The following is a 24,254-nucleotide window of genomic DNA, read 5'->3' as shown; positions in this document are numbered from 1 at the left end:
GAAAGTTAAACCCAGCGATAAGATGTAATCTGAGATGAGATTTTCCATAAAAAAGCTTGATTGTAGGCACGTGTATGAGCGCGTACTCAAAAGCTAGTATATAATAATATGATGGATAAATTGAGTGATGCCTAATAAAAAGAGTGAAATGATTTACCTTAAAACATTCTTTGTATAAATTATAAAAATAAGCACAAAAAAAAAAAAACAATTTTCAACTTGTTTTAGTTTATTAATTATGTTTTTTTTTTTAAATATAACTATACTTATATCCACTCTAAGTCTCCAATTAATTAATGAAAAAACAAGGTTGTACTCAACAAGCCAAAATACTCACATAAAATTTGTAAATAAAAGAAAATTTATCTCGCAAATATAGCAATAACAAGGAAATTACAAATTTTTATAAACTATACAAATTAACGTGTCACTCAATGCAAAAAGAAATTTTCACAATATTTTCTCAACAAATTATAGGTGGTTAGTTATTATTAGTTCAAATTTAAGCATATTACTAAACTTTCTTTTTATCCTACCAATAACAATCTATAACTATGTGTCACTTAAGATTTATTAAGAAAGTATTGTGAAAATATTGCCTACATCACAACTTTCCAAGAAGGATAGCTCAATATTTTATTGCTAGTTGTTGAAATGAATATTAATTATATTCCTTGTCCCCAAATTTTAAATTGACAAGTAACTAATGAAGATAAAATAATTAAAATATTATAAAATAATGGATAGTCTTTTTAAGGTAAATTTTGTACTATGACCCAGTTTGGATTCGGCGTCCACGTTTTGTATCATCTAGCGTTTCCTCTTTTTTTTTTTTGCTTTTTTTGGTAAACAGTAAAATCACTGTGCAAAAGACAAAAATTACTGTTTATGCACTGTTTACACAATAAAAAATATTAAAAATGGGTCTCATGATACGATTTACACATTTAAAAATTATTTTGCTACAGTGTTTTCAGTTTTTTATTTTTAGTTTCAACAACAATAAGTTCAATCCAAACAGACCCTATATGTAGTTGCCAACGCATCTTATTAACCATTATACTCTTCTGAATTAAATCCAAATTCTCTGTATTATTGCTTGTCTATATAATTGCTCACTCGCACACTTAACATTCTTCACTGCCAATACTCTCTCTCTCTCTCTCTCTCTTTATCTTTCTTTTTGTGTGTATTTATCTGTGGCTTCAAGATGAGAATAGGAATAGCTCCAATGTCAACGTGGTTGTTCTTGCTTAGTGCTGTTGTTGCTGTTGTTATCCAATGTGTTGTGCTTCATGCAAATGGTACTACAGAGCCCAAGAATGAAGGTTTATTCTCAGACCCAGAGACTGAGAGTGTGAGTTTGGACAGTGGTGGACTTAGCAGAGACAAGTTTCCGAAGGGCTTTGTGTTCGGAACGGCCACTTCTGCATATCAAGTGGAAGGCATGGCCCACAAGGATGGTCGTGGGCCCAGTATTTGGGATACCTTTGTTAAAATTCCAGGTTATTTCTAATATCCATAACCATGTTAATCTAATTCTTCCATTCTTTTTTTCTTTTATTTCTTTTAAGAATTCTTTTGAGTTAGCACTTAGCATTATTATTATTAGTAGTAGGATAGGATAAAGTATATATAATTGGATATCAGTTATATTAAAACAAAAAACCAACACATGTTCACCGGGCCACCACTACCAACTTCACCGGCACCACTAGATAGAGATCACCAACGTTGTCATCGGCCATCCACTACTGCCGCCAGGTCCACACCTCAGCTGGCCAGCCAGTTACCAAAAAAAATAAAACCCAGCACATCTTCACCGGTCACCACCAGCAAACAATCCATCAAAAATACTCAACCCCAAATTGGTACAAGTCACTGCGTAACCTTTTGTCCGTACTTTGATTACCACAATTAATCAGTCAGCATCACAGAAATTGAAAATTTTCAAGAATTGAAAGCCACGAAGCACCGTGCCACACGGTAGAATAAACACAACAAAGCCATGCGTTGGTTGGTGTGGACCTGGCGGCTGAGTTGTGGACCTAAGGTAGCCACTAAGGTAAGTGCTCTAAGCAGCATACAAAACATGGCAGCCACTAAAGTAAGCCTGAAGCTTTTGATTGACAAAAAGAGTCACCAAGTGCTCTTCGCTGAAGCAGGAATGGAATTGGTTGATTTCCTTATTACTATTCTCGCTCTGCCGGTTGGACCGGTGATGGTGGTTGGTGAACATGTGTTGGTTTTTTCACTTTCTTGTTTTAATTCTTTTAGGAAACTGAAAGTTCGGAATATAAAAAGTCAAAAAATTAGCATTTAATTAAATAGCTTAGTATGTGTCAAAGTTTTATTTGTAGAATATAGAGTGGATGATGTTATTGTGTATTTTTTAAAAGATTCTAAATTTATAAGGATGAGATATGAAACCCATATTTTATTTCATCTAATAAAAAATTGTCATGTTAATATTTTACTTAAAATTTAATGTATTTAACCATAGCTAATAACATTTCAATAAACTTTTAATTTGGTTGAATTTATGTAGGTATTATTCCTAAAAAAAACAATATAAATATTAGAATTGATTAGATGTAATTGTGTTTATTCTTAATTATGTGATAAGCTGATGTAGCATGTTGGGATTGGAAAGGTAAATCATGAGTTTTACACCACATCCTTATAGAATTTAATCTCTTTAAGACATACATTAATCATCTCTTTTAAGAAAATTTTATAAGAAATTAAAAAAACAATCATTTTTTCAATTTTTTACTAAAACCCTTTTTGAAAAGAAAAAAAAAGTAAAAGTAAGCTTTTAAAAAGCTTTATTTTTTATTTTATTAAAAAAATAAACCCAAAAGCTAAAAACAAAATGTGCACAAACAGACTGACAGGTCTGACCTTTTTGCACGTGAGATTAATTAAAAGTAACTAAAAATAAGAAAAATAGAGAATTTCTTTCCTATAATTTGGAGGAAGTATTCTAACTTGATTCTCTTAATAAAAATAGGCATGTTAAAATTCGATTTGAATTAGTAGTGTCAAATATTTATTTATTAGTGCCACTTGTTTCAAATATTTATTATTTCACTTGAATTTGAATTTGAAACAGGGATTATTGCAAACAATGGGACTGCAGATGTTTCCGTGGACCAGTATCACCGATATAAAGTAAGTTATAGCAACGAAACAAGAAGGGTCATTTGTTCTGCCTTTTATAGAAAATAAAAATCGAGCTCACTATTACAAATTTTAAGTATAAGTGCTTGTGGGGGTGTGTGGGGTGAAAACCAGAGTTCAATTATGCCATCAATTACTTAAGTGATCCTCTAGTCATTTTCAATTTGTCCCATGATGAAACTCATATTAATTAGTAATAATAATACTACTACAATTTGCACATCCAATGGCATCTAAAAGGGTCGGGTAACAGAGTCAACTTGAGCAGGGATTAAGAGTAGCAGTAGCAAATTTTGATGCATCATTATGGCTCTTTCTGATATAAGGGAAACTCTGAAATATAAAATGTTTCTGTTGTTACAGGAAGATATTGATATAATGAAAAAGCTCAACTTTGATGCATACCGGTTCTCAATTTCATGGTCCAGAATTTTCCCAGGTAATTTCATCAGCATGTTTATTCATCACATCAGGTCATATTTTGGTATACAACATTATTACTTGCCCTATTAAATCCTGTGTAACTCCTTGTTAATAATGTAGATGGAACCGGGAATGTAAATCACAAAGGTGTGGCATACTACAATAGATTGATCAACTACTTGCTAAAAAGAGGTAAATTGCAATGGCCAAGTTAAAAAAAATTTCTCATATGAGCTCCAACTCAAAGTATTAAACTTGAGTATTCATACTATGTGATCAAAGAAGGGTACGATAATTGTATAACCACAATACCTCTAAATGTTCTGTAGGCATTACTCCATATGCAAATCTATACCATTATGATCTTCCCTTAGCACTTGAGAAGAAGTACAAGGGATTATTAAGTGACCAAGTCGTGTAAGTACCTCATAAATTTTTTATAATATATTTCGTTGTTAGAAAATTGAGGTTGATTAAATGTCCAACATAAGAAGTTGTTTCTATAAAGATTTGGAATTTGCTAAAATTTTCAAACCTTACAGGAAAGACTTCGCGGATTATGCAGACTTCTGTTTCAGGACATTTGGAGACAGAGTGAGGAATTGGATGACATTTAATGAACCTAGGGTGGTGGCTGCTCTTGGATATGATAATGGGTTCTTTGCTCCTGGAAGGTGCTCCAAGCCATATGGAAATTGTACAGCTGGAAATTCTGCAACTGAGCCATATATTGTTGCCCATCATTTGATTTTAGCTCATGCAGCTGCAGTGCAGAGATATCGTGAAAAGTATCAAGTAAGATTAGCATTTTTTTTTCTTTCAATAAGATGATTTTCTTTTAATTCATTAAAGGGCATTAAAGCTTAATTTAACTAATATATATGTGACTTTCAGGAAAAACAAAAAGGAAGAATTGGAATTCTTTTGGATTTCGTTTGGTACGAACCTCTTACCAGATCTAAAGCTGATAACTATGCAGCTCAAAGAGCAAGAGACTTCCATGTTGGATGGTAAAAATCTTTTAAGACCAACATTTGTCTCCTCGTGTTTGGTGTCTTTGATCAAAACTTTTGGCTTTACTGATATAGTTACCATTGAAAAACTATTAGATAAACCTCATTTGTCGTTGGCAGTGAGTTGGATATAAAACTTATTTTCAAAAATATATTATGCAATTGTGGATAAATTCGATAAATATATATATATATATATATATGGTAATAACCACCTATAAGAGAATAGAAAACTAATGACATTTTCCTATTATTTATGAATAATTTGTAAGTAAATGGGAATAAGAGAAAAAAAAAAATTAGATACTACTCACAATTCCTTTTATATAAACAAAGAACTTGGTTGTAATTGATCTTACTTCACATAGGTTTATTCATCCCATTGTATATGGCGAGTATCCAAGAACAATGCAAGATATCGTTGGGGATAGACTACCCAAGTTCACAAAAGAGGAGGTCAAGATGGTGAAAGGTTCAATGGATTTTGTCGGCATCAACCAATATACTGCTTACTACATGTATGATCCACATAAATCAAAACCAAAAGTTTTAGGCTACCAGCAGGATTGGAATGCTGGATTTGCTTGTAAGTTATTCCCCTCTTCCTCTAAATTTAGTATATGTAAGTTATTTTGTCACTCAACCCTATTCTTTTTAAACGGTATTTTCTAATGTCCTTTGTATTTTTCATTAACTTTGCAGATAAAAAGAATGGAGTGCCTATTGGTCCAAAAGTAATTACAATCCAATCTTACACATCATTTCATAATTATGTCACTGCACAATTCAAATTTTAATTTTATTTATGTTTAATTGGACATTTGCAGGCAAATTCTTATTGGCTCTACAATGTACCATGGGGGTTGTACAAAGCCATAACATACATAAAAGAGCATTATGGAAACCCTACTGTGATTCTATCTGAAAATGGTAGGAGTCAGTTACATGTGTTTTTAATTCTTCCTATTAAACTTTTGTATTTTGTTCATTGTGAGTTGAAAGAAAACGAGTTTGAAATAAACATTGATGTTTGTTTTGCAGGCATGGATGACCCGGGTAATGTCACAATTCCTAAGGGATTGCACGACACTACTAGAATCAACTTCTACAAAGGCTATTTGACTCAATTGAAGAAGGCCGTTGATGAAGGAGCAAATGTTGTTGGTTACTTTGCATGGTCATTGCTTGACAACTTTGAATGGAGATTAGGTTACACTTCAAGGTTTGGAATTGTCTATGTTGATTTTGCCAACCTCAAGAGGTATCCAAAGATGTCTGCGTATTGGTTCAAGCGTCTACTTCAGAGAAACAAGCATTAAGCAGCCAGCTATGTTCTTGTTAATTAGAAATGGTGTTATGCAGTAAAACAATAACTAATATCAAGGTACTAATGCAGGTGCCAAGGTTCTTCCCTTCTGTTTGCTTCTACATTAATAATGCTTTTTTTTTTTTTCTTTTTCTTTCTTAAACTGTAATCATATGGAAATAACCATGAAATTTTAAGAATGTCTTTCGATGACTTCTGCAATGATTGTTATGGCCTTGTGATGCGCACACCAAACATATGCAACCCTTACAGTTTACCAATGAGTACAGGGGACATTTTGCAAGGGTAAAATGCCAGTAAACTGCTTGGATTTGTAAATGCCAAAAGAAATTAAGGTGCAGAAAAAGTAGCATAGAATTCAAGACAAGTTTACAGGGAGATACATCCTAATCTCAATTCTTAAATAGTGATGGCCAAGAAAATGTTAAAAAAAAAATCACTTGATAACAATCAAATTTAACACAACACTTCGGGCAACTCAGGACAATCCCTTGTGAGAAACCTAAACTAGATGTGCATTCCAAAGATACTCTCTTTCTTACCGAATCATCAACCGGGTGCCCATTCTTTATGTTATTAAGAACTTAAAAGATTCAATCTATGTTTAAGAAAGATAGCATCTTGTCACTGTATGATAAAATTACAGGACAGCAACACTTTATGAGAAAATGGTTTCACCTATCTTGTCACTACTTATCTAAATTCTTCGGCAAATGCTTCCTCAGTTTATGAATCATTTAACATGATGAAGTCTTGCTTCTCAGTTTTGTTTTTCCCACCAAAGCTGAACCTATAGCTAGCTGGCAGCATTTCCTTTTATCATAGTTTTTTCAAATTCTGCATATTCTGAATTGACATGTCTTCTCATGCTTAGATATCACATGAGCTATATTTTTAAGCCATTAGTCCTGTTTATCGTTCACATTGTGTCTCCAGTTTCACTTCCAAACCGTAATTTTAATGATCAAAAAACAAAAAAGAGCTGCTCCAGCCTCCAGCAATCTTCTTCTTTGGACTGAATAAATGCTTCAAGGAACTCCTTAAGGAACTGAAAAATAAAATAAAAAAGAAACAAAATATAGCTTACATAAAAATCAAAAGATTAAAGAAAAGAAATTCAAGATACTGCTCTTTTTACTTTCAGAGCTCTTGCTATTACTTTTCTTTGACTTCTCAATTTCTCTCCTATATCAGTGTCCTTTTTAGACTTAGAATTTACACTCACTTGGGATGCCAAATTTCTGCACAGGATGTCGGAGTCTTCTACCTCAGTTATACCTGAAACTTGTTCATGCTATCTGATCTGAGTGAATATTCCTGAGCCCTTCTTTTCCTAGAAGATTTGTCAAGAACCTCTAATGGAGTACTGCAATACAGAGTAACACACAAGACATCCAAATTTTCAACACCAATCACAAAAAGATAATTCAATATTTTATTATTAGTTGTTGAAGTGATATTAATTAAATTAGACTTAGTTTAGTTCCAGTGCATCAAATACACTGGACTCGATCATATGGTAACACGTGTTTAAAAGTGGACACATGTCATTATCTTAACGGGTCTAGTACTACTGGATACTGGACCTAAGTCTGACCCTTGATATGTCACCAATTAAAGATAATTCAGTATTTAATATTTATTGTTAGTTACTCAAAAAAAAAAAAGGTATTTATTGTTATTTGTTGAATTAATATTAATTAAACTCACTACCAAATCAAATTGTAAACTATAAGATAAAAGATATTAAAATAATTTTAATACACCTTATAAATTGACAGGTGACCGATCACAAATCAGTATTTACTATTTATTGTTAGTTTCTCAAAATAATAATAAAAAGTATTTATTGTTAGTTGTTGAATTGATATTAATTATATTCATTGCCTAGTCAAACATGTAAACTACTAAACTAACATGTAATTAATCACAATAAGTATTTATTACTGGTTAAAAAAAATAGACTTAAAATAGCAGTATTCAAATTCACTGTCAGTAATGGTTAGTCTTTTAATTGTAAAATACTATATATGTCACCCTCTGTCCTCCACGATGTGGCTGCCAACAAATCTTAATCATTATAAGATTGTCTTTTGGAGGAACTTCATTTAATGTTATCCCTTCGTTGTCTCAACATTATCTTTTTTTGACAAATGAATACATTTTCAAAGAGTATTTTTAAGAAAACTATCTCATGTTTCCAGTAACTTTAAAAATATCTTGGTATCATTTCTTGGCGGAAAACAATCTTCATGTTTCTGGAACCTTACTTTTAATAGAGTTTTTCATTCACCATAAATAGTTTTTCGTTATTTCAATTTTTCGAATGCCACTAAAAAAACGCAAAAAGACTATCTTTATGTTAAAAAGAAACCGACAGTAAATCCCTATATAATTGCTGACTCTCACTCCTCAACATTCTTCACTACCAATACTCTCTCTCTCTCTCTCTCTTTATCTTTCTTTTTGTGTGTGTATGTTAAAGATGAGAAGAGGAGCAATGCCAACGCGGTTGTGGTTGGTTATTAGTGTTGTTGTTGGTGTTATCCAATTCCAATGTGCAAGCTCAGAAAGTGTGAGTTTGGACACTGGTGGGCTGAGCAGAGCCAAGTTTCCGAAGGGCTTTGTGTTCGGAACGGCGACGTCTGCATATCAAGTGGAAGGCATGGCCCACAAGGATGGTCGTGGGCCCAGCATTTGGGATGAATTCGTTAAAATTCCCGGTTAAATTTCTTATCTCCATAAAACCTTCTTCTTTTTTTTTTTTGAGAAGAACCAAAATAATAATAATAATAACTATAATATTATTATTTTCTGAAAGTACAAATTATTTATTATTGTCACTTATTTCAATAATTTATTATTTCACTTGAATTTGAAATAGGGGTTGTTGCAAACAATGCTACTGGAGAAGTTTCTGTGGACCAGTATCACCACTACAAAGTAAGTGATTTTTTTCAGCAACCAAACAAGAAGGGTCCTTTGTGCTGCCTATGAAAAAACATAGAAATTTAGCTCACTATTATTAATTCCATGGAGATTCCAATCATGCCACCACTTAAGTACTGGTCCACACATCATTTTCAATTTGTCCTATGATTTTTTTTTTTTTTTTTTTGATAATTAGCAATAAAATTTTATTCCAAAGAACCAACCCAGAGGGCTACACAGAAGAGCCTAAGCCATTGGCTTGCTCCAACGAAATTACATAAGAGAAGACATTAGGTGCAGAGCCCAATACAAAACAATTAGTTAACCTATTTGTACCCGTGATGAAACTCATAATAATAAATTCCACTAACATAAGATTTGGGCTAATGCTAATCAAGTCTTAGACTTTTTAAAACTGACCAATTTGGCCCCTAAAGTCAACTTAGTCCTTAAAACAGTTGAAAAAAATAACTATCCGGATTGACAGTGTTAGAGACCAAGTTAGCTTTAGATACCAAAGTTGTCTGTTTTGAAAAGTCTTGAACCTAGTTAGCATTAGCTTAAACATATCGAAATATGTTAATAGAATTTATTCTAATAATAAAATAATAATAATGGATTTGTACATGCAACCAATGACTTATTTAGGATTCTTTTTTTCTTCATAAAGTGTACATTTTAATTCATAATTGAGTAATTTCCTTATCGTGTACCCCTATTCATTAATCCCCATGTAATAAAATTTATAGTACTCAAGCACTTTCCATGTAAATAAAAACAAAGAATTTTTTTTTTTTTTGAGAAACAAAAAGAATTAGAAGCATGTATGTATATATCCTTGGATATTGTACACAAGCCTAGGAAGCAAAATGTTTGAATAGGCATGGTTTTGAAGTTTCCAAGCTTGTTTATTGTATGTTTACTCTATATTTGATGCGCAGAATTGGGTTGGCATGCACTTAACCATGACTAGCATGCATAGATAGGCTTCAAATTATTAAATCTGTCAAAATCCATTTCAATTTCAACCCTTGAAGCTAGGCTTCTCAACAAGGGAAGGTGATTCAAAACCCACATCCATAGATAATAGCAATGTGAAAAAAGCATTGTGATAGCTCTAACTAAAACATGTCATTTGAAATTAATAAGTGTCCTTTTATTTTTATGGTTTGTTACTTTTTCCTACTTTCCCAAATAATTATTGGAAATTATTTTTTGGTGCTAAGTTTATTAAGAATGGTGTAGGAATGGCATCTAAAAGGGACGGGTAATGAGGTCAACTTGAGCAGGGATTAACAGTAGCATTAGCAGTAGCATATTTAAATGCTTCATCATAGGTGATTATGTTATTAGGGAAACTCTGAAATATAAAATGTCTCTGTTGTTACAGGAAGATATTGAAATAATGGAAAAGCTCAACTTTGATGCATACCGGTTCTCAATTTCATGGTCCAGAATTTTCCCAGGTAATTCATCAGCGTGTTTATTTATCACATCAGGTCATATTATGGTATACAACATTATTACTTGCACTATTAAATCCTGTATAACTACTTTTTAATAATGTAGATGGAACCGGGATTTTTTTTTTTTTTTTTTTTTTTGAGAAACAAAAAGAATTAGAAGCATGTATGTATATATCCGTGGATATTGTACACAAGCCTAGGAAGCAAAATGTTTGAATAGGCATGGTTTTGAAGTTTCCAAGCTTGTTTATTGTATGTTTACTCTATATTTGATGCGCAGAATTGGGTTGGCATGCACTTAACCATGACTAGCATGCATAGATAGGCTTCAAATTATTAAATCTGTCAAAATCCATTTCAATTTCAACCCTTGAAGCTAGGCTTCTCAACAAGGGAAGGTGATTCAAAACCCACATCCATAGATAATAGCAATGTGAAAAAAGCATTGTGATAGCTCTAACTAAAACATGTCATTTGAAATTAATAAGTGTCCTTTTATTTTTATGGTTTGTTACTTTTTCCTACTTTCCCAAATAATTATTGGAAATTATTTTTTGGTGCTAAGTTTATTAAGAATGGTGTAGGAATGGCATCTAAAAGGGACGGGTAATGAGGTCAACTTGAGCAGGGATTAACAGTAGCATTAGCAGTAGCATATTTAAATGCTTCATCATAGGTGATTATGTTATTAGGGAAACTCTGAAATATAAAATGTCTCTGTTGTTACAGGAAGATATTGAAATAATGGAAAAGCTCAACTTTGATGCATACCGGTTCTCAATTTCATGGTCCAGAATTTTCCCAGGTAATTCATCAGCGTGTTTATTTATCACATCAGGTCATATTATGGTATACAACATTATTACTTGCACTATTAAATCCTGTATAACTACTTTTTAATAATGTAGATGGAACCGGGAAAGTGAATGACAAGGGTGTGGCATACTACAATAGGTTGATCAACTACATGCTAAAAAAAGGTAACTTGCAATGGCCTTGTAAAATAAATTCTGATATGGGAAATTTTGAACTCAACTCAATGTTTTAAACTTGAGTCTTCATACTGTGTGATCAAAGAAGGGGATGACATCTGAATTGTATAACCACAAAACCTCTACATGTTCTGTAGGCATTACTCCATATGCAAACCTATACCATTATGATCTTCCCCTAGCACTTGAGAAGAAGTACCTGGGATTATTAAGTGACCAAGTGGTGTAAGTTCCTCATAAAATTTTTAGCATATATTTCCTTGTTAGAAAAATGAGATTGGTTAAATTTCCAACATAAGAGGGTGTTTATATATATATATATATATATATAATTATTTGGATAGATTGGTTAAATTTCCAACATAAGAGGGTGTTTATATATATATATATATATATATAATTATTTGGAATTTGATATATATTTCAAACCCCACAGGAAAGACTTTGCCGATTATGCAGACTTCTGTTTCAAGACATTTGGAGACAGAGTGAAGAATTGGATGACATTTAATGAACCTAGGGTAGTGGCTGCTCTTGGTTATGATAATGGGATCTTTGCTCCTGGAAGGTGCTCCAAGGCATTTGGAAATTGTACAGCTGGAAATTCTGCAACTGAGCCATATATTGTTGCCCATCATTTGATTTTAGCTCATGCAGCTGCAGTGCAAAGATACCGTGAAAAGTATCAAGTAAGATTAGCATTTTTCTTTCGATAGGATGATTTTGTTATAATTTATTATTAGGCATGAAAGCTTAATTTAACTGATATATATATATATATATAAATTTTCAGGAAAAACAAAAAGGAAGGATTGGAATTCTCTTGGATTTCGTTTGGTATGAACCTCTTTCAAGATCAAAAGCTGATAACTATGCAGCTCAAAGAGCAAGAGACTTCCACGTTGGATGGTAAAAATCTTTAAGGCCTACGTTTATCTCCTCATGTTTGTTGTATTTGATCAAAACTTTCGGCCTTCCTGATATATTTACCATTGGAAAACAATTAGATAAAACTCATTTGTCATTGGACGTGAGTTGGGTATAAAACTTATTTTCAAAAATATATTATGCAAAAGTATGGATAAATTTCATAAATGAATAGATTGTAATAAGTAATAACCATCCTACAAGAGAATAGAAAATAATTGACATTTTTCTATTATTTAAGAATAATTTGCCGGTAAATGGGAATAACAGAATAAAATAGAATTTTAGATACTACATCAAAATTCTTTTTATATAAGCAAAGAGCTTGGTTATAATTGATCTTACTTCACATAGGTTTATTCATCCCATTGTATATGGTGAGTATCCAAGAACAATGCAAGATATTGTTGGGGATAGACTACCCAAGTTCACAAAAGAGGAGGTTAAGATGGTGAAAGGTTCAATGGATTTTGTGGGCATCAATCAATATACTGCTTTCTACATGTATGATCCACATCAACCAAAATCAAAAGATTTGGGCTACCAGCAGGATTGGAATGTTGGATTTGCCTGTAAGTTATTCCCCTCTTCCTCCAAATTTAGTATTTGTGAGTTATTTTGTCACTCAAGCCTATTCTTTTTAACAGTATTTTCTAATGACCTTTGTGATTTTCATGAACGTTGCAGATGAAAAGAATGGAGTGCCTATTGGTCCAAGGGTAATTACAACCTAATCATACACATAATTTCTTAATTATGTCAATGCACAATGCAAATTTCAATTTTATTTATGTTTAATTGCACATTTGCAGGCAAATTCTAATTGGCTCTACATTGTACCATGGGGTTTATACAAAGCCATAACATATATAAAAGAACGTTATGGAAACCCTACTGTGATTTTATCTGAAAATGGTAGGCATCAGCTACATGTCTTTACTTTGTGCCTATTAAAAATTCGTATTTTGTTCATTATGTGAGTTGAAAGAAAACAAGAAAACAAGTTTGAAATAAACATTGATGTTTGTTTCGCAGGCATGGATGACCCTGGTAATGTCACAATTAATAAGGGATTGCACGACACTACGAGAATCAACTACTACAGAGCCTATTTGACTCAATTGAAGAAGGCAGTTGATGAAGGAGCAAATGTTATTGGTTACTTTGCATGGTCATTGCTTGATAACTTTGAATGGAGATCAGGTTACACTTCTAGGTTTGGAATTGTCTATATTGATTACACCAACCTCAAGAGGTATCCAAAGATGTCTGCCTACTGGTTCAAGCGTCTACTTCAGAGAAACAAGCATTAGCAGTCACCTATGTTCTTGTTAATAAGAAATGGTGTTATGCAGTAAAATTATAACTAATATCAGGGTACTAAGCTTCCTACCTGGTGCTTAGATTCTTCCCTTCTATTTTCTTCTACATTAATAATGTTTTTTTTTTAATTGTATTAATATGAGAAGAACCATGAAATTTCAAAAATTTCTTTTGACGACTTCTGCAATGATTTGTTATGGCCTTGTGATGCGCACACCGAACATGTGCAGCTCTTATAGTTTACCAATCAATACAGTGGGCATTATGCACTGGTAAAATGCCAGTAAACTGCTTGGATTTGTAAATGCCAAAAGAAATGATAGTGTAAAAAAAGTTGCGTGGAATTCAAGACGAGTTTACAAGGAGATACATCCTAACCTCAATTCTTAAATAGTGAAGGCCAAGGAAATGTCACAAAAATCACTTGATAACAATCAAATTTTACACAACACTTTAAGCGACTCAGGGCAATCCCTTGTGAGAAACCTAAACTTGATGTATGTTCCAAAGATATACTCTCTTTCTTACCAAATCATCAACTGGGAGCCCATTCTTTATGTTATTAAGAACTTAAAAAGATTCAATTTATGTTTAAAAAAGATAGCATCTTGTCACTGTATGAGAAAATTACAGGATAGCAACACTTTCTGAGAAAATGGCTTCACCTATTTTATCACTGCTTATCTGAATTCTTCCGCAAATGCTACCTCAGTTTGAGTCATTTAACATGGTGAAGTCTTCCTTCCCAGTTTTGTATTTCCACCAAGGCAGAACCTATAGCTGGCTGGCAGTATTTCCTTTTATCATAGTTTTTTCAAATTCTGCATATTCTGATTGACATGTTTTCTCATGCTTACCCTAAATTTAACTATTTTTAGATGTCACATAAGCTATACTTTTAAGTCATTAATCCTGTTTAACGTTTACATTTTCTCTAGCTCCACTGCCAAATTGTAATTTTAATGAGCAAAAAAAAAAGACCTGCTTTAGAAATCTTCTTCTTTGAACTGAATACATGCTTCAAGGAACTTCTTAAAGAACTGGAAAAGAAAAAAGAAACAAAATATAGCTTACATAAAAATCAAAAGATTAAACACGAGAGAAGAAATTCAAGATACTGCTCTTTTTATTCTCGGAGCTCTTGCAATTACTTTTCTTTGATTTCTCAGTTTTCCCTGTCCTTTTTCCATCAGTGGCCTTAATAGGCTTAGAATTTACACTTTCTTGGGATTCCAAATTTATGCAAAAGATGTCTGGGTCTTCTACCTCAGTTATCCCTGAAACTTGTTCAGCTGTCTGATCTGAGCATATATCACTTAGCCTTCTTTTCCTGGAAGATTTGTCAAGAACCTCTAATGGAGTACTGCTATATGGAGTAACACACAAGACGTCAAAATTTTCAACATCAATTGTAACTGAAACTTGTTCAGTCATGCTCTCTATTTGATCCAACTGGATTTCATCAAACTTCATTTTCTTGAATGGATTGTTGTCAGGGACCTTCATTGGATTTCTGTTCTGAACCATTGAACTATCTACAGTTTTATGAATTTCCAATGGCATAACTAGTTTCTCTAGTGCTGCAGCTTCCTTCAAATATTTACCTTCATTTGAAACTGACATCTGCTTCTCTGTATATCAATCAATGTGCAAAAAAAATATTTAGTTTGTAGACCATTTTTAATCTATAGTATTCATATGCACGCATCCATATGTATGCCCACATACAATCATACATACGTAGTTAACAAAAGCGCACACACACATAGATACACACACAACGATGCATTAATGTATGCATGCAGGCATATATCAGATACATCAATGTATGCAGGCACATAAATTCATCATTCTCATGCTTACATTAGTGTGTGCATTTGTTGTGTGTATATAGAGAACTTTGGGATTTGCAAATGGGCCAAAAGCAGTCATTGTACTTGCTTTCTTCATTTGGTTAGTAAAATTGTTTATTTGCCACTCATTGGTGCTATCTGAAACCAATAAACTTGCCTGCAATATCATGTTCTCTGGTTTTATGGGAGGAAAAGACTGTGAAGCAGCTCTCTTGTGTAGACACCACAGCAGCTTCGGGTCTTGAAAGTTGACAAGAGGTTTGGATCACAATTGGATCTGGATGACATCCAGAACTTACGAAATGATCAAACGCCTCCATGCTTATAGGGTCTAAATTTCCTTCAGCAATGGCAGTAGCAACTGATGGAGGCATTTCTCTAATTTCATTCATAATCGGTTAAGGAAAATTTGAACATCTGACATAACCCTTGATGCAACTAGCAACAGTTCAAGGACAAACAAGTTTGACACCAAAAAAATTCATAAATTGTGGTCTAGTTTCAATATGGAACCTCATGGCTACTATCATAGGATACTTTTATTTTATTGAGTCTTAGTATTAAGTTTCTTTAGGTTAGAAAATAGAAAGTTTTTGCTGCAGTTTTAAAGAAGTTATACTAGAATAGGGGTTTTCCAGATTTTCTAGAATGGGCTGCAAACCTGTAATAGGTTGAACCAGAGGCCCATCTGGTTTACTCTGTGTTGAGTCAGTTTCTATTGGGTTTAGATATTCTTCAGTACTTCTATTTGACATTAGAAGCCCTAGTATTTCTATGAAATAATTATCTGAGTCCTAGTCTTTATAGGAAAGGGTTTGACAATAACCTATACAGAGGCTTCTGTGTTAGTCTAACACTTGAGATAGAGAGAGGTTGAGTTTAATAAAATTCCATCCTCTTATCTTAAGCTAAGATGTGATTGGCTTCTTCTTCCTAAGTACAATTGCTTATGGAACCTAGACGTGATTGTAAGAATTTATCTTTTTTCTTTTTCTTCTTTTTTTTCTTGTTCACTTTTCAATTTCAACCCCAAACAACTATCAAATTCCCTTCAATATCCATTGAAAATACAGTATTTTATTTTCAATAGATATTGGAAAAAATACGATCTTTAATTTCAAGGCTCTTCTTTAGAAAGGTTCCTTATGTTATATAAAATAAATAAATAAATTGATGCATAAATAAAAACTTTTTATTTACCCAATCTTGCCTAAATCCTTAAACACCAAACCCGATCTAAGAACCCTTCAAGATCTTGTCTTGTCAAGAATCATAATGTTCTACTGAATTCTAAAGATTCTCAGAATTGGTGGTAGAGCCTGTAATATGTTCAAACCTCAAACAAATTGAACTTTGATAACTATGCCATGTCCAAGGACTTAGAATGGAGGCTTATGATCTATGGTTTATGACTTTATGGTGTCTGACATAGTAACATTGCTGAAAAGGAGTTTTCTTGATAGATGGCTTCACAGTATATTGGAATCAAGGGAAACACTAATTAAATGACCAAACAAAGGATACGGTCCCAAGAATTCAAGCTCTCCATTCAGAAACTGTAGAAGCTTTTCTGGAAGCGGTTTCATATGTTTGAGCTTTTTAGTGTCAACATCATATCTGCATATAGTTAAACAAGAAAGGCAGTATTAATCACTAACAGAAGGGGGAGAAGCCCGTATGCATTCACAAACTTGCGAGACAGTTAATGAGGAATGGTTAATGGGTTATTCAAATTTCACAAACCACACACATTTGGGCATGCTGGAAAACTGCAACTGCTTCTCTGAAAGATTTTAAGTAATCTTCAGGCACAAGAGTGCCCTTCTCAAGCTTCAAAACTGATAGAACCTGTAAACATGGCACACATGATATTAGTAACACCAATGCCATAATAGAATGAATCATTTACATCACCAACATCTCTAAAATTATAAATCAATAAAGCAAAGTAGAAACAAAAATAACACAACAGTATCAATACCACCTAGTTAAAAATAGACATGAAATCATACACACAGGGATGTTTTGAAGAGTTTCTTGATAATTCAATAAAAGTCCATTTGGAAAGTTTATAAGTTTTTTTAATTAATTGTGGCTTTCTGAAAATCTACTAGTCTTTTTAACAGATTAAAGTCCCTATGCAAATTCACAAAGTTCCAGTAATTGAAGGCATATTTAATTTTAAATTCAAAATAAAAAAGTAAACTCCCAAATGTGAACAAAATCTTATCAATTATCTGAATTCACAACATAGAATCCGGTTTCAACTCAAATCCAGAAACCAATGCAGTAATGTTACTAAAGCCTAGTATCAGTTTTGAGGTTGGTCAAAGTCAAGCAATGGGTGGAAATAAGCATTCTGATTCCTGAAAATGTACACTTTCCTAGATAGTCTAAAAACATGATAGAAAATAAAGCAATTTTCCCACTTCTTTGAATATAAATCTTTTTTGCTAACTTCCCATTCTTTTTGCTAAATTCAACAGTGGCACCAAGCTGAATCAGCCATGATGTACTTTGGAGCTCATAAATGTGGAGAACCAAGCTCCAAACTTTTATGGAAATTTTGTTTAACCTTTGGATGCCGATATGGCATAAGAAAATAATTGAAACAAATGCTTTAAACTCCTATCTTGCTTTGCATTGCTTTCAATAAGAACTCAACAGAGCATACAGTGGTCTTTGAGGTTTTCTATTGCCTATAAACCGGGAAACAGATTAAGAGACCTCAATTTCTTCTCCGCTTTTACCACAGTTTTCTCAAGAAAATGAATAGACATAAGCAGAACAAATTACAGATGTAGAAGACCTGTCTAATGCAACAAGTATTAGCACCTGTCATGTAGACTTCCTCAAAAAGGCAGCCAACAGAAAACCAATCAATCTCCTCAGGAATTATATTTGATGGCAACAAGCCAACAACCAAATTATTTCATTTTCCTAGTGATCTAATAATATTTCTAATCTGTTTGAAGCTTACCTTGCATCATGATCTGATCAAGGAACTATTTCTAAATAGCCTAAAGGATTACTTTTGAAAAGAATTCGAATTTTATCTTACATTTAACATAAGAAACTAAAAATCTTTTTGAGTTGTTATCATCTGCAACCCACCAGCTACTCCTCTGATGAAACATAAACATATTTGATATCCTGCTTCCCAGAATAAGGGCAAGATCCATCTAGTTATCTTATGATTATGTACATCAATGATATTAAACATTATTCAGAACCAAGTTACTGATACTTACACGGTCTAAGTTCCGGTACTTGGAAACCAAGGCATAAGCTTTTCCAATCCCAATTCCAGGAACAGATGGAAGGAAATCACAGCCGGCTATAACACACATACCTGTGAGAAGGCCACAATTTATTTTGGTCATTGTTTCAAATGAATCTAAAATGAAACCACTAAGAAACTGAGATACTGTTTTTACTCATCAGATAGAAAGAGGAACTAATTTCAGCTTTCACATTTATCAAATAAACCTCTTGATGAAAATAGGTGGGAGGGTGTTATCCACTTTAGACACATGAGTGGAGCAACTCATGTCAGCATATGAGGTACAGAACCCCGTCATTTGTCCAAAATCAATTTTTATTTTGTTATGCAAGTTTTTTCTATGCATTTATTGATGTTATACTGGACGCCCTCAATTAAGTCCACTCTTTAAATTTTTTTCATGAATACAAACTTTCTTTTTGCCGTAAAAAACATACAACTAAACTTGTAAGCATGTTATGTCACACTGAACCCACCTGTGAACAATTCCATATCAAAGTTTCGAAAGGAAGGTTTACGAGCCACTGAATCAAAAACATTGTTAAGCACTATCTCTTCACCATTCCCGAATCGGTCCATCTTAAACACAATCTGTTTGCAACCAATGCAAATCAAAACAAAACAACACCAGCATTTTTAATGAGTAAATGAAAATGAAGTCATCAGGAGAGCAGTAGACCTCCGTCTGCATCATATCAAATATTTGTGGGAGATCTTACAGCTTGGCAACCATATGCCACTAGATCACTGTCTTCTGTAATCACCGCTACAATTCCACCCTTTTCTGGTTCAAGGCTGCACAGATATGCTAACTGAGCATCAGCCTCATATGGAGCTACCACATATTCAATGTTTTCTGATCTAAGAACCTGAAAGGTCACCAGTGACACATTTACTAGCATTGAATTAGGTCCCAAAGTTTGTTAAAATCTAAGTGATACTCAGAAAGAAATGGGAACTTCTAACAAATAAAAATGCAAGGCCTGGAGTCCTAGAAGATGCATATAGCTAATAGTGATATGATAATTAGTTACCTGTATCACTTGATGCGCCATGGATGGATTGATACTCACTGCCCTCTACAAGTTAATGACAGTAGAAATTTATGAATTTTCAGTAGCTTTTGAAAACATATGTAGGAAAAACACCATGAAAATATTGAAGAAGATGCATGCTTGCTAAGAAAGACTACTGACTGACCCTACTAAACAAGCACTCACATGATACATTATTGTTTTTCCCGAACAGTCACAAACAGTTGCTCAAATTTGAAGTTGGGTCAATTTTTCCATAACAAATCAAATTGTTCATAAGTTTGAACAAGATTTAGTAAGGTAGATAGGCATAGATTGAGCTCACTTAAAGCAAACTGTAATAACGCAATATGTTTAAATATTATTAAATGATTTTACATTTGATAATCTGAAATCTATCATGGTATTAGAGCAAGTTCTATTGAGTTCAAACCCTATATCCGCTCTATCTTCCATATAAATGTTGAAAATCTCACATATTAGGTCCCACTTATTAAGGGAAATGCTGAGCCCAAACATGAAGAATAGTGTTAGAACATTAAATAAATAATGATATTTATCATTTCTTAACAACTTAAACTTTTGAAACAATCGGTAATTTGTCACTTTAACTCAATAAGAGACATAATAAGTATGTATGGTAGTTTACAAGGTAGATAGGCATTTCTCCAATTACTTAAACAATCAAACAAAAAAGCAGAAAATAGTACCTGGAAGAGCTCAATGGCAGCACTAACATTCCCTTCTTTAAGCTTTACCATTGCTAAATCACGATTAGCTTTCCTTTTTCTGAATCAATAACACAATTACAAAATCTTTTATAACTTTTTTTAAAAAAAAAATCAAACCTTTCAAACAAATTCCGCATTATCGAAATGAAACTTGTATTAGAACATTGACAAAAACACAAATGTGGATACATGCCTATGCCGATCATCCTCGGTGGCGGCCTTACACGGAATATTCCCGCCATCGAAAACGACAACAGGCGTTATCTTATGGTGTCGAAGCAGATTGATTCGGTGCATAAAGTATTCTATGTACCGCATTTTCTTATTGTTGTCTGAATTCAGACAAAGCTCCATGCTACATGAATAAGCTGCCCCCCCAAAACAAAACAAAAAAAAATCCCAACAATTATTTTGTTAATTTCTTTCCAACCCAATAAAATAAATTAAACAATAATACCAATAGCAACTTAAATTCATAAATATTGAAGAAAGTTACCTCCTTTGTGAAGCCATGAATACGCGTCAATACCCACCTGCAAAAAAATAACACAAATGTGGATACATGCCTATGCCGATCATCCTCGGTGGCGGCCTTACACGGAATATTCCCGCCATCGAAAACGACAACAGGCGTTATCTTATGGTGTCGAAGCAGATTGATTCGGTGCATAAAGTATTCTATGTACCGCATTTTCTTATTGTTGTCTGAATTCAGACAAAGCTCCATGCTACATGAATAAGCTGCCCCCCCAAAACAAAACAAAAAAAAATCCCAACAATTATTTTGTTAATTTCTTTCCAACCCAATAAAATAAATTAAACAATAATACCAATAGCAACTTAAATTCATAAATATTGAAGAAAGTTACCTCCTTTGTGAAGCCATGAATACGCGTCAATACCCACCTGCAAAAAAAAAAATAATAATAATAAAAGATGCCCAATTTTTCGCGGTAAATAGTTTTATAGCTCAACTGACACTTTCTGATCCAACTATCGGATTAAAAATAAATAAAAGAGTATAGGATATTTACACGCTTGCCGGCGTATTTTTTGATGTGAATGGGTTCAATGTGGGGCTTCATGAATCTGAGCAGATCTTTTATACCCATTTGAAGCTCACCTTCAAATATTTCGGGGTGTTGCTTGGGTTTATCTCTCTCTCTCTCTCTCTTTCTTTTCTTTTTTCCTTTTTGTTTGTTTGTTTGGGTTTAAAAAATAGCAGAAGGAAAGGGAATGAAGAAACTTGAATATATTATGAGGAGGAGAAAATGGCGGGAAGGGGGAGCAAATGTTGTCAAATTTACAATATTTCAGCTGAGTCCAATGGAAGAGTGCCGCGTGTGCCGATGGTGTTGTGGCGCTTATTGATTGGTTTGTGATTTGGATTTTTGTGTATGTGAGGAGGGTAATACGGTCTTTCTGTGTAGCTCTTTACCGCGAGTTCCTTTTTGAAATTTTTAATACGTGAGGAAATCTCGCGCGCGATTTTCTTTCCAATGTGGGGAATCCCCACGCTCGGTTTTGGCGCGTGGGTAACAAATTTTTTATGAGTAAGACGTGAGGTAACAATTGTGTCGTCCTGTTTTGCATTTTTTTTTTTTTTTTGGGTTACATATTTTATCATCAAATGCTGTGATTTTGGAGCAAAGAGCAATACCTGTGTTTCTGTCCTACTTAAAATGAGGAGAATTTGGAGTATATTATAAGGGGAAAAAGGGGGAAAAAAAACAAAAACAAAAACAATTTGAGCATATTTGCTTGAATAATACTACTACACAAAACTCCCAACTTGCTGATGGGGCAAGTTATGAGTGTTGAGTTCATATGAGTTTACAACTCCACCACTCACCATTTGTTACGTGGTCAACAATGTCTAATTTTGACCATTTTCTTTCTTTCTTTTCAGAGTGGTGATAGTTACACACTGTGTGTACAAGATACACAATATTACATAAGTTGAAATCTTGTTTTAAAAACAAGTTAAAATTGTGAAATCATGTTTTTAATTGTGTTTTGTGTGCAACTATTAGTCTTTAACAAGAATTAGCCTTCTTTTTGTGCCTAATCCTCGGGACTACTTAGTCTTGTGAATGTGTCCTAATTGACGAGCTATATCTTCTTCTTTGTTCAATGTCACCCCCATAGAAAGCTTCTATTTAATTTGTTAGCCTCTTCGTAAAATTTTACTGGGGAGATAAATGCATTGTATAACGTGGGTACTTGTGGCAGTAGAAAAGTTTACAAGTGAAATTCTTCATGCCATTGACAAAAAGAATCTGGCTTTCCAACCCGACAACTTCAGATGTTATCCACTACATACTCACTTGCTTTTATATCCCTCCCATCACTAGTACTGTTTAGTACTACCAAAGGATAGGATGTGAGTTAATGTTACCAATTACAACATCCTTTCTGCCGTTGAACAATTGTCATAGTCATTGCCGCAAGTCCCATGACCAGCCCCACTAGCAACTGACCTTTTCCTTTCGTTTTCATGGTTATTGTGTTGCAATTACCAGCACCACAATAATGTCATGGAGGTTGCCCTTCCTTTACATCAATGCCTGCACCCTCCAGGTTGCCGTGGAGGTTGAAAAGACTTAAGTGTGAAATTTATGAGAAAGAATAAAGGCTCTAGATTGGTAGCAATCTTATTACAGTTGATGCTGTAGTAATGTTAGTTTTTTATTTGGGTAATGTGGGTGTCTAAGCTCTAAAACTCTTAAAACAATTGACTATATCCTCAAGTCTATGTAATATCTCGACCAACACACATTAGGTAATTAGAGTAATGAATCTCTTGGAGGTGGCCTTGAACTGATTTAGCAGTTTTGAACCTAAGACCTCATGGGAGTATGAGACATTGGGACATGGAGATTTAACTGCTAGCAGTCATATGAAAATGGAGATTTAATAGCTGGTGCTGTTGCAAATATTTGAAAATTAAAAACAGACAATACTCTCACTGAAAAATATTGCACAAACTATAACATTTGCAGTGGTATATAATATCATTTCATATGACAAATTCAATGGGATATGATTATGCATAGTTCTATTTCGTATATAACATTTATTTGAGCCAATACTAAACGCTTTTGTTTATAATAGAATGGTGGACAACCAGATAACCATACTTATTGGAAGTACTAAATAGATGAAAATTAGATGGAATGGTCGCAGGTACAGCGGTATGTAGTTGGCTGGAGTTGGCATTGAATCCCACACTGAGAATGCACTTGAACATGTCATCCATTTCTTCGTCATTTCGGGGAAATGCCTATCAATCACATCCTTCAAAGTCTCAGTCTTGTTAACCCATTCTAGGCCTTTCTTTGTGTATGTTTTGGAGTTGAAATTGCTTGTAAAAAAGCGATCAGCTTCTAGCCTCCTAAACAAGATCATCATGCAAAATGAAGGCATAAATAAGTGTCTAAAAACAAATCAAATTTCTCATTTTATTCTCAGTATGACATTGAGCATACCTTGAAGCAATTAGTAGGAAGATAAAGAAAGCAGTCTCACTGATGGCAAAGCCTTTGATCTTCTTCTCTGCCTGTAAGCCAACTTGCAGGTCAAGCTTCTCCACATCTTCTCCATACACTTCATGGAGAGCTTCAATAACTTCATCATCATCTGTCAAATCTTCCCACTTGCTAATAGGAATCATCATCAAGTTCCTTCGGAACTCATTGTACCTAGCAACTCCCCTCTCTCTATCTCTATAAACTAATGGTCCAGCATTGTAAAATTAGATTTGGAAAA

The 24,254-nt window shown here is 33.5% G+C and overlaps 4 protein-coding genes across 5 annotated transcripts in view; 2 read left to right on the top strand and 2 right to left on the bottom strand.

The window, feature by feature from the left end:
- Positions 1 to 1,117: 1,117 nt before the first annotated feature.
- On the top strand, positions 1,118 to 6,147 carry LOC112037103 (beta-glucosidase 44). The gene is made up of 11 exons (XM_065778764.1): positions 1,118 to 1,505; positions 3,116 to 3,174; positions 3,547 to 3,622; positions 3,727 to 3,798; positions 3,936 to 4,023; positions 4,149 to 4,401; positions 4,501 to 4,616; positions 4,988 to 5,205; positions 5,322 to 5,353; positions 5,447 to 5,549; positions 5,661 to 6,147. The coding sequence occupies exons 1-11, from the start codon at positions 1,211 to 1,213 to the stop codon at positions 5,936 to 5,938; spliced, it is 1,590 nt and encodes a 529-aa protein (XP_065634836.1). The 5' UTR covers positions 1,118 to 1,210; the 3' UTR covers positions 5,939 to 6,147.
- Positions 6,148 to 8,104: 1,957 nt separating this feature from the next.
- Positions 8,105 to 13,767, top strand: LOC112037100 (beta-glucosidase 44-like). 2 transcript variants are annotated; one of them, XM_024069914.2, is made up of 11 exons: positions 8,105 to 8,669; positions 8,831 to 8,889; positions 10,268 to 10,343; positions 11,252 to 11,323; positions 11,473 to 11,560; positions 11,772 to 12,024; positions 12,129 to 12,244; positions 12,617 to 12,834; positions 12,950 to 12,981; positions 13,075 to 13,177; positions 13,298 to 13,767. In XM_024069914.2, exons 1-11 carry the CDS (start codon positions 8,423 to 8,425, stop codon positions 13,573 to 13,575), a joined length of 1,542 nt encoding a protein of 513 aa, XP_023925682.2. In that variant the 5' UTR covers positions 8,105 to 8,422; the 3' UTR covers positions 13,576 to 13,767. The 2 variants fall into 2 exon arrangements, with proteins under 2 accessions (XP_023925682.2, XP_065634835.1); XM_065778763.1 differs by lacking the exons at positions 8,105 to 8,669; positions 8,831 to 8,889; positions 10,268 to 10,343 and adding an exon at positions 11,041 to 11,148.
- Positions 13,768 to 14,497: 730 nt separating this feature from the next.
- LOC112037099 (exonuclease 1) lies at positions 14,498 to 21,703 on the bottom strand. Its single transcript, XM_065778762.1, has 12 exons — positions 21,521 to 21,703; positions 21,356 to 21,392; positions 21,053 to 21,227; positions 20,466 to 20,544; positions 19,756 to 19,800; positions 19,441 to 19,590; positions 19,198 to 19,312; positions 18,690 to 18,790; positions 17,189 to 17,286; positions 16,963 to 17,055; positions 15,596 to 15,816; positions 14,498 to 15,216 (listed from the first exon to the last, which is right to left on the bottom strand). The coding sequence occupies exons 1-12, from the start codon at positions 21,596 to 21,598 to the stop codon at positions 14,675 to 14,677; spliced, it is 1,734 nt and encodes a 577-aa protein (XP_065634834.1). The 5' UTR covers positions 21,599 to 21,703; the 3' UTR covers positions 14,498 to 14,674.
- Positions 21,704 to 23,464: 1,761 nt separating this feature from the next.
- The window catches only part of LOC112037068 (alpha-dioxygenase 2), a 5,950-nt gene continuing 5,160 nt past the window's right edge, over positions 23,465 to 24,254 (bottom strand). The window contains exons 7-8 of the mRNA XM_065778786.1: positions 23,975 to 24,218; positions 23,465 to 23,880 (exon numbers count right to left, since the gene is read on the bottom strand). Of these exons, the coding sequence (XP_065634858.1) occupies positions 23,592 to 23,880; positions 23,975 to 24,218 (533 nt within the window). The 3' untranslated portion in view covers positions 23,465 to 23,591. The remainder of the gene's footprint in view (positions 23,881 to 23,974; positions 24,219 to 24,254) is intronic.

Source organism: Quercus suber, unplaced genomic scaffold (assembly GCF_002906115.3).
Source record: "Quercus suber isolate HL8 unplaced genomic scaffold, Cork oak 2.0 scaffold_190, whole genome shotgun sequence".
In the NCBI taxonomy this organism is placed as follows: Eukaryota; Viridiplantae; Streptophyta; class Magnoliopsida; order Fagales; family Fagaceae; genus Quercus; species Quercus suber.
Note: the sequence above shows the minus strand (reverse complement) of the source record. Positions and strands in the feature narration are given on the sequence as shown.